The 9339-nt window shown below is 42.5% G+C and overlaps 2 protein-coding genes across 2 annotated transcripts in view; one reads left to right on the forward strand and one right to left on the reverse strand.

Annotated features, from left to right (window-relative positions):
* Positions 1–3209, forward strand: part of LOC110048341 (glutathione hydrolase 1 proenzyme-like) — a 9309-nt gene extending 6100 nt beyond the window's left edge. Inside the window, exons 6-9 of the mRNA XM_020754126.2 lie at positions 1–105; positions 539–779; positions 1405–1554; positions 2311–3209. The exon at positions 1–105 is cut by the window's left edge and continues 83 nt beyond it. Of these exons, the coding sequence (XP_020609785.1) occupies positions 1–105; positions 539–779; positions 1405–1554; positions 2311–2481 (667 nt within the window). The 3' untranslated portion in view covers positions 2482–3209. The remainder of the gene's footprint in view (positions 106–538; positions 780–1404; positions 1555–2310) is intronic.
* A 1693-nt stretch (positions 3210–4902) lies between these two features.
* On the reverse strand, positions 4903–9068 carry LOC110048368 (orexin/Hypocretin receptor type 1-like). The gene has a single exon (XM_020754156.2). The coding sequence runs from the start codon at positions 8410–8412 to the stop codon at positions 7120–7122; it is 1293 nt and encodes a 430-aa protein (XP_020609815.2). The 5' UTR covers positions 8413–9068; the 3' UTR covers positions 4903–7119.
* Positions 9069–9339: the final 271 nt, after the last annotated feature.

The following is a 9339-nucleotide window of genomic DNA, read 5'->3' on the forward strand; positions in this document are numbered from 1 at the left end:
CTACGGATCTCGATACCACGTGCCTATCAAGACTGGAACAACTCATCTTGCCGTGCTTGCCGCCAATGGAGATGCAGTCTCGCTTACGAGCACTGTGAATGGATAGTAAGTAGTAGGTTACGCTGCTCTCCCTCCCCACCCCCCTGAACGCGTTGGGACGAGGGAGGGCCGCACTGGGACCACTGTACGTCATTATCGAAAATCAAAATCTGGTCATCGTGGTGGAGTGTACATCTCTCATCTCTCAGTAGGAAGCGACAATAGACTGTTCGCAGCCTCTCTCTTTGTCTACGCAGGCGAAAGAAAAAAGTGAGCGAGGCATCGAATAAAAATACGAGAAAATAGAGGGCTGTGAACAGTCTAAAGCGACAAAGGCGACCCACACTCGTTAAATACTCTATAAGATCAGCGATTTTGCTTTGTTTTCTGTACGAAGCGAAGCGGATATGCGTGCCATGCTTCCAATTCCAATCCAATGCTTCCAATACTTTAAGTAAAGTGCGTCAAACCAATCATTTCGGCTTGCGTTTTATTGCAGTTTTGGGGCAAAGTTTCTCTCAAACAAGCTTGGATTTGTCTATAACAACGAGATGGACGACTTCAGCGCACCAAACGTCACGAACGAATTCGGACTTCCACCATCACCTGTTAATTTCATCAAGCCAGGGAAGAGACCGCAGTCCTCGGCCGTGCCCGCAATGGTACTGGACAAAAAAGGAAATGTGCTAATGACGATTGGCGCTGCTGGGGGTACTATAATCACAACTTCTGTTGCCCAGGTTAGTTTCGGTGAACGATCACTTTCAATAAGCGTTGGCTGAAGCTGGCTTACTACAGTTTCAAGAAAGTAAAAGGGCCGAACTTTTGACTCGTTTGTAACTGTTTCAACGCGTTTTTTCTTTCGATCCCATTACTTTATGTTCGAGTCTCGGGGCTTGAACAATACAAACGATAGTACTAGACAAAATGGACGACCGAGTGCTGAAGGGAAGACCAGGTGCTAGTAGTTTTAATGAACTTTTTCTCAAAATCAATCTCATTCCTCGAGTCTTCGTTCCTTACTGCGCAAGCTTGACGAAACGAACGACTTTCGAGAGTTCCGTTACAGGCTAGATTTTGATAAGTTTTATTTGCGTTATTTACCGAATAGTGATTTATCCAGTGGATAACGGCATCCACCTTTGAACATCTGGCCCAGATGCCTGGAGTCGTGTCTGGTCATTGCCTTTGTGTTATGATTCATGACAAGGGGCTTCGCCCTCATGGTGCCTCTCACAACAGCAAGAAGTTAATTCTATTTCTTCACATACCCAGTTTGAAAGCCCAACCCATGAATAGCTATATAGACATTCCACACGGACTTTGTAATTCAACTATCGTCTCGTTTTGTTTCTTTCATTCCAGGCCATCATGAACTATTTCTGGTTTAAGAAGAATCTGCAGACTGCCGTAACAATGCCTCGAGTACACGACCAGCTCTATCCTAACTATGTATTCGCTGAGACTAAGTTTCCAACAGAAGTAGTTAACGGTCTAAAGGCTCTTGGACATCAGGTAGATTTGATAAAAGACTGGTCAAGGAAAAGATCCTCTTGAACTCATTATCAATACATTACGTTTAAACAAACTAAATCACCAAGAGTGGTTTGGATATGTAATATTAATTAGTACAGGCTTTCTCAGTTTTCTCACTAGTCTAAGCTTCAATTGAAAGGATATATCAAACACTCGATCACCTCGAATTTCGGTAACAATTCCTCGCGGTACGTTGCATCTTTTCTAGTAGTTGGAAACGTGATGAAACACCGTTTCTCGTGTTTGATATGTAACTTCAAATTTCTTCACTTCCACTTCTTTACATTTTAACAAAAAGAAAACAATGCATATGCTTACAGCACTTGGATGTTGATAGTTCTACGTTCTGTCTAGTGGACTAATCTGGGCGTCAAATTAAGTAATTCTCTTGTCATTTTGTCAGTGGATGCGCAATGGCCTCGTGGTTAGTGCGCTCGCCTTCGGATTTAGCAGTCCGGGTTCGAACCTGTGTTGTGTGTGTTCTTGGGCAAGGTACTTTACTCTTACATTGCCTCTCCCCACACAGCTGTATAAGTGGATACCGGCGAAATTAATGCTTGGGGGGGGGGGGGGAAGCCTGCTATGGATTAGCATCACATCCGAGGTGGCGGGGGGGCGGGGGAGAAGAAATATTCCTAGTCGTATCATACTACTGAAACCGGAGACAAGCGTCGGCCTGATGGACTTCTTGGCTCGTATGCAGACTTGACCTTACTTTGTCTCTTCTCATTTTAGGTAAACGTGAGCGACGTTAGCCATGGAGTAGTCCAGGGAATTGTGAAAAACCCTCACAAGTTCAAAATGGTTGATTCCCACGGAAAACGAAAAGGCTACGTGTACAGTTTGGTACCTCAAATCTACGCAGAATCTGACTACAGAAAAGGAGGCCTTCCCGCGGGATATTAACGCTCACTGGTCACCGAGGGTCCAACATAGGCTTTTCCAATCCCGCATCCCGCCACTGTTTTTGGCTTTATCCCACTATCCTACTCCAGTCAGAATGTTTATCGAGATCCCGCCTGGTTAGAGTTGAAGTTCCCCGCGTAACGTCCATAACCTGTGATTTTTATGTTGTTCTTCCCGCATCCCGCCGTCAATTTTAAAGCTATCCCGCGTCCCGCCTGTCAAAATGAGCAAATCGTGTTTCAGCCGAAGTATTTCTTATCGCGCATCCCGCCAGTAAAATTTATTTCATCCCGCATCCCGCCAAACCTATGTTGGACCGCGAGAATCACCAGTTGAGACAACAGTGATGTTATCAAGCAATCACGTTCAGCTGTCAGGAAAGCAAAGAAAAAAAACCATTTTATACGAAGGAGACGTTCAGGAGAAAGACGTTGTACTATATTTTGAAAATTCTGCAATCGTTCAACGATGGAATCTGCCGGAATTTTGACCTGACAGCAATATGAGGTTAACAGACATCGATATGGACGAAAACTTCATTGCACGATCAGGGAAAACTATACGAAAGAGCATAAAAAAGTAAATGTAAATTCGAGACCCTGATATTGAATTTTATTCAGCTGTATTCCGTTTTGTAATGATCTTGATGGGGTATATAAACTAACTATGTGTTGGCTTTACCGTTAACAGCACAAAGCATGATTAAAAACAATGCATTTTACACCTCAGAGTTTCCTGGAATTTTGTGTTAGTACATTATGTCAAAAAGCGCTCTCTTCGCTCTGCCAATCAACACAGCCTGATATAAGGAATGACCGACATCCAAAACTTCGCCGCATAAGGCCTGCGCATATATTTGACAGGTTTTACTACTAGGCCCAGGCCTTCTGCCTTGCATACGGCAGCTGCGCCCGCAGTACGCGCGGCAGTCAAAACTTAGCTGTCTCACCGAAACGACACGATAATAGTAATTTTCTGCGCAGCTAACACAAATTAAGACAATGCTAATGTTGCTTTGGCCTCTTCTAATGGTTAACTTGAGAATCCTGGGTTGAATTTGATGAGGAACTACAGATTTTGTTCAGAATACAGAACTGTTATCCTACCTGGCGACACTCAACGAACTACGAGCGAGTTGCCTGACGTTGGCGCCAAATTAGAAGCTTGGAGGCTCAAAATGTTTCATAGTTTTCACTTTTTACAATCTGATATGGTTTTTGGAATTACAATTTCCTTTTCGTGAATATTTGATGCCGTTTCCAGTGAGAAAAGGTGCCTGACTTCAATACTTTTCTTGTTAACTTACATTGAATTGAAGACAGTAGACTTTCCCCGCCTGCTGAATCCTGATTGATCAATTCAAATTTCGGGCGCGTCAGCTGTATGCAAGGCGAGTGGCCCATCATATTTGCATTCGGTGTTTAGAATGGCAATTTCTTGAAACAAAAAAGCTGGCGACTTTTGACTCAGCTTAGATTACTCGAAACCAAAATGAGACCACTGAGAATGTCAAAAGCGGCACGTTCTGGAGCTCTTTGATTATGATATACGAAGAGACCATTTTCGTATTCTCGGTATTGGACTGTAACTAGCTTGCAACTGAAGCTAATGCGGGCAGTCTTTTCAAATGCAAAGGACATTAATCTATTTTTTTATAATGTTCCCCCACATGTGTCTCCATTGCAAGCTAGTTACAGTCGAGTATATGGCCTATTACCTTCAAATGGAAGGAAATCTTAAGATAATTTATTTCTAAGAAAAAAAAACCAAAGAAGAAACAATCAAATGGAAATAAACAACGATGTCACACAACTGAGGAAGATTACGATAGATACGAGAAACTCGAAAAAAAAAAATGCTGATCTTTTCAAGACGAACCGTCACTGACGTATACGTAACGCCTTCAGGTTCAAGTAATTTGAACCTGAAATCAAAACTCAGAAACAACCGAGAATGCGTTAGAACTGTTAATTTCAGTTATTGTTACTCTTCAGGCTGTAGAAAACCTGAGTAAACCGGTTTGCGTACCTAACACACATTTAGGGTGTCTGGTTTCTGGTGCTGGAGTCATCTGACTGCAAAAACCAAAATCCTTTACTATTCTTGTTTTCATGACAATTAGGGTAATGATATTAAATAATAAATGAAAAACAATGTTAATTTTGGTAGTTGTAGTCAAATGACGTCATCGTGCTAATCCGCTATTCGTGTCATTTCGCCATACCGGCCGGGAGCGATAAAAGACGTTGTATCCGCAGGCTAACGATTTCGCTAAGCCCTGCCAAAACGGGAAATGTTTGGCGATCAAACACGATCAAACATTGTTTGGTGACCAAACATGTTGATGTTGACACGGAACGTTAACAGAAATATTGGCACATAATAAAATTAGACCTTGTGATTACCACGACTACAACGAAAAGACATAAAGTGCTTTTTTTTTTTATTAGGAAATAACTGATTTTGTCAGTGATTTTTCAAGCTACTAAAGACTGTATTAGGTAAATATGGTTTATCGCAGAGCTCAAACAGCTCGATAGATAAAAAAATCACCGCGATTCACTGATTTTAAAGACAGTCCACTTGTCATTCATAACCTGCCGTTTTTATGCCTTTTGGAATTCTAAAGGAGCTCAGTCACGGTATTTTGAGTTATTTTTTACCAGGTACAATGCTACCTTTAAATTGAAGGAAATTTGAAACTAGTAGCTTACTACAACAGAAAACACTAAAAAGATGAAAATAAGCCATAAAGGACCAAGGATGTTTAGGATTGAGAAGATTAACAAGGATTACAAACGACGAACTTGAAAAGTTTAGGCTAAACTTTTCAAGATGCACAAACCATGACGTAGCTCTTTTAAGCGCGCCATGAGTATCAAAAACAAACCCGCATTGTACGGCTCAGTAATGATGATGTCGAGTAGGGTGACTTCTCAAGTGCGTAAAATATTTGCTTCAGTTCAGTGAACTGCAAGATGAGCTGTAAGCACTCTTTCATCCGATCTACTTTGTAGCATTTAATCCGATTTCTCTAATAGCTTTTCTCTCACCCAAACACCTTTGTGTTTTCTTACACTCGAGATAAAATAACACATTGATTTAAGTTTCTAACTGTTCAAGTTCTATGATATATATTTTTAAATTCTGTGTCAATTCAGTGTGCATTGATTATATGTACGACAAATATCATTACCTCGACACGTAAGCCAGGTAGAATAAAAACTTAGAGCATTAAGTCCTTTATAAAACGTTTTCCTCCCTATATAAGGTAATTAACGGCCAGTTATGACTCATTGATGATTTTATTAGATACTGTAATAGTTTGAGTAGGTAAAGTCTGCATGCGAGCCAAGTGGCCCATCAAGCCAGAGCCTATCCCGGTTTAGCATGAAACGACTAGGAGTATTTCTACTCCCCTCTGGATGTGATGCTAGTCCATCGCCGGGTTACCCCCAGCATTAAATTCGGTGGTACCCATTTATACACCCGGGTGGAGAGAGGCACTGAGAGTGAAATGTATTGCCCAAGAACACAACACAGTGTCCCTGGCCAGGGCTCGAACCCGGACCACTCGATCAGGAGACGAGCGCACTAACGATGAGGCCACCGCGCCTCCAATTATTCTGAGCAGCTTGCCTTTATTTGTGCTGCGACAAATAAAAGTGGATGAAAGTCGACAAAACCGATCGGCCTACATGGCAATGTTTTGCCATCGAAGAACAACCAGTTTCCCAAGGTAACAATTTTGCATTCAAGCTGTAATCTTCATACACTGTTTGCACTTTTTTGGAAAATTTAGATTGAAGTCAAAATATTAGTTTCTTTGCTTTCACGTATTATTTGAACTACGTACAAAAAACTGAATATTATAAAAACGGCATTGTAAATAGAATTAAGATAACAGTGATCACTAGCTGCTGGAATGGGACAAATGTTGAGCCAACCTAGATATGCACTAATAAATTCAAATCAAAAACAGACATTACAAATATATAAAGCTCTTCCAGTCAGTTATAAAGATGGCTTAGCACTACTTTCTGGGAGAGACTAGGAGAATTCTCACTTCCCCTGGATGGGATGCTAATCCATCGCTGTTGACTCCAACAATTTGCTGTATATCTACACCTTCCTAGAGAAAAGTTGGGGCGGATCTAGGGGGTTCGGGGGATTCGGTAGAACCCCTAAATTAAAAAAAAAAAAAGATGAGACATCATAACACGCTGACTTGGCCTCAGAATGACGGAAATCTAGTCCTGTTTCCGACGAACTCAATTTTAAACATTTTCGGGGGAGAAAATCCCCGCACTCCCTACAGGAGATGGCCTTTAGTATCTCGAGCCCCCTTCTCTAAAATCTTGTATCTGTCCCAGAAAAGGCACCGTGGGATTAACGAGTCTTCCCCTGAAAATAACACAGTGAACCCGGACAGGTTCGAAACAAGACTTCTCGATCTCAAAACACTTAATTACATTGCACAATGTAAAATAATACCTACAAAATTGGTGCTGTGCACTGATGATCAAGTAACAACTTTATATGTAATTTTCGCATCAGTTCCTTTCACCAATCATTGAACTATATAACTTCTTTCTTTTTGTTTACAATCTTTACTTTGTCATTGAACGCTGGATGTTCTCAAATGTTTGAACTTCTCCATGTTGAAAGCCCAAGACTACGATAGCGTCGAGTGTTGGAAATAAGTCGCGCCAGTTTCTCCCGCTTAGCCCCAGGCACACTCGGCGACGGGTTCGATCCCGAAGACACCCGCAACAGCGGCTCCTTGAAAACAGGGCTTTGCCCTTTCGAGTCAGCGAGTCTGCCAAAGTTACTGACGTTCAATTCACTGAGTTTTCCCTGGATGCATATCCCAGGGTGAATAATCTGCTGACGAACCGGCGAATTTTGATCGGATCGCTTCGCATGACATCGGCACATCTGATCCCGAAGATTGCTGTCGAAAAAGCTGTACACAGCCGGATTGGCGCACAGCTTTGCCAAAGCCAGAAAACACGCGAAATCGCGAAATATCTCAAAGCTTTTTCGCTTGGGATTTCCCACGGTCTCCAGAGCGTAAAGTGCCGCTAACGGGGCGTAACAAAATATAAAAGTCGCCATGACTATAAGGTTCATAACCACGGATTTTCGCTTGGCTAGCGGTACAGCGTTGGAGCGCAGAGAGCTGGTGAATCGGCGGTGAATGTTTATTGGGATGTCTGGGGTTGCTTCGCGCGCGCCCACCTTGCTAACGGCTCGGTCAGCTGAATCAGGTTTTAGCAGCCTACTCACCACTGCGAAGTACGTTACAGTCATGATCATGATGGGTAACATAAATATCGCCCAGAGTTGCACCAAGGAATAAAGCTTGTCCTTCCACGGCAAAACCGTATGCTTGTCACAGCTGAACAACAACGCTCTGGGTTGGTGTTTTGATCCCAAGAAATAGTACAAGACAGGATTAGCGAAGAGCAGTGCGTAACACCATGCAAACACACTCATGTACCGAGCTTGACGACGAGTTATCTTGGACAGAGGATAAAACACTGAGTAAAGTCTGTCCAGGCTGATCATTAATAACGTTACTGTAACTGATCCCAGAGCAACGGACTGGGCGTATTCCAGTAACTTGCAGACTGTCGGACCTCCAACCAAATACTCCCCTAAGATTTCTTGTTCGATCTTGAGTGGAATAGCTATACACGCAATAGCGAGTTCTCCAATGGAAAGATTCACGATTAAACTGTTCATGGCCGACATCCGCGGGGAACGTATACCACAGTAGCAGACCAAGACGTTGCCAGTCGTGGAAACCGCCAGAATAAGAGACAAGGCGATGACCTTCCCTACGGCCACAGTTTCGTGGAAGGCCGAACCTTGTGTCCCTGTCGTGTGCTTCATATAAACATCCGTCCAGTTTACGTTAAGATCCATTGGGGTTTGATAATCGCTCGTCAAAAAAATTCACCACGACTCAGTGTCAGTTTAGAATTACAGATGTTGACTCCGAGTTCGGGTTCATTGTGTACACGGCCCACGAAACAGGGCGAAGCAAGCGGGAGACTAACATGTTGCTTTCGAGCGCAAGAATTCTATGGATTGAGAGAGATTTGCTATGGATGACACGCCTGCCAGGTGGCGTGATATTTGGCGGGTGTTTTCCCCGCCACGTCAGAAGAGCACCAGCGCCGCACCCTGTGAGGCCACAACGGAGCATGCGAGGGCGAGAACAACCGCTGAAATAAACCGGACAATGAGAGAAGTTTGACTGTATCAAAATACGGAAAGATTTTTCTTACTGCTTTACTTCTTTATCATTTGGGCTATACTAAAAGACCAGTGAACCATTAATATTGCAAGCTGTGAGACTACCGAAGCATTAACTTAAGAAGTGGAATCTTTCCTGTTGCGTAAATAAAACAAATAAGCAAACCCTCAAAATCAAGAAACAGGAAAGATAATTTATGCACCGTCGGAGCGAAAAATATTACGACTTCTTTTTACGGCTTTTGAGTTTTTGATTCCAGAAGTATCAAAGCTATAACCTCAAAAGGTAAATATTCCATCGCGACAATCCAAGCGAACGATAAATTGACGTTTCGTTTTTTGATGTTTTTACCAGTTGATTCCTCGACTAGGACCTCAAACATCGGCTTCACTTTTGTTCGTTTTTAGCATCAAAATTTACGCAAATGGTTTCGCAAAGACGAATGGACTCTTTTTGAAACACGTTTTTTCTACAGCGTGGATCAAGAATAGTTTTATTCAAAATGGCAGTTTTTCGTTATTGATAATTAATACTTACTCGGAATCAGTCATGCCAGGCGCTGCGATCATGTGCAGCCAAGCTTTCGAGGTCAG

This window comes from Orbicella faveolata, unplaced genomic scaffold (genome assembly GCF_042242905.1).
Source record: "Orbicella faveolata isolate gen_17 unplaced genomic scaffold, um_ofav_v1 contig_47, whole genome shotgun sequence".
Lineage (NCBI taxonomy): Eukaryota > Metazoa > Cnidaria > Anthozoa > Scleractinia > Merulinidae > Orbicella > Orbicella faveolata.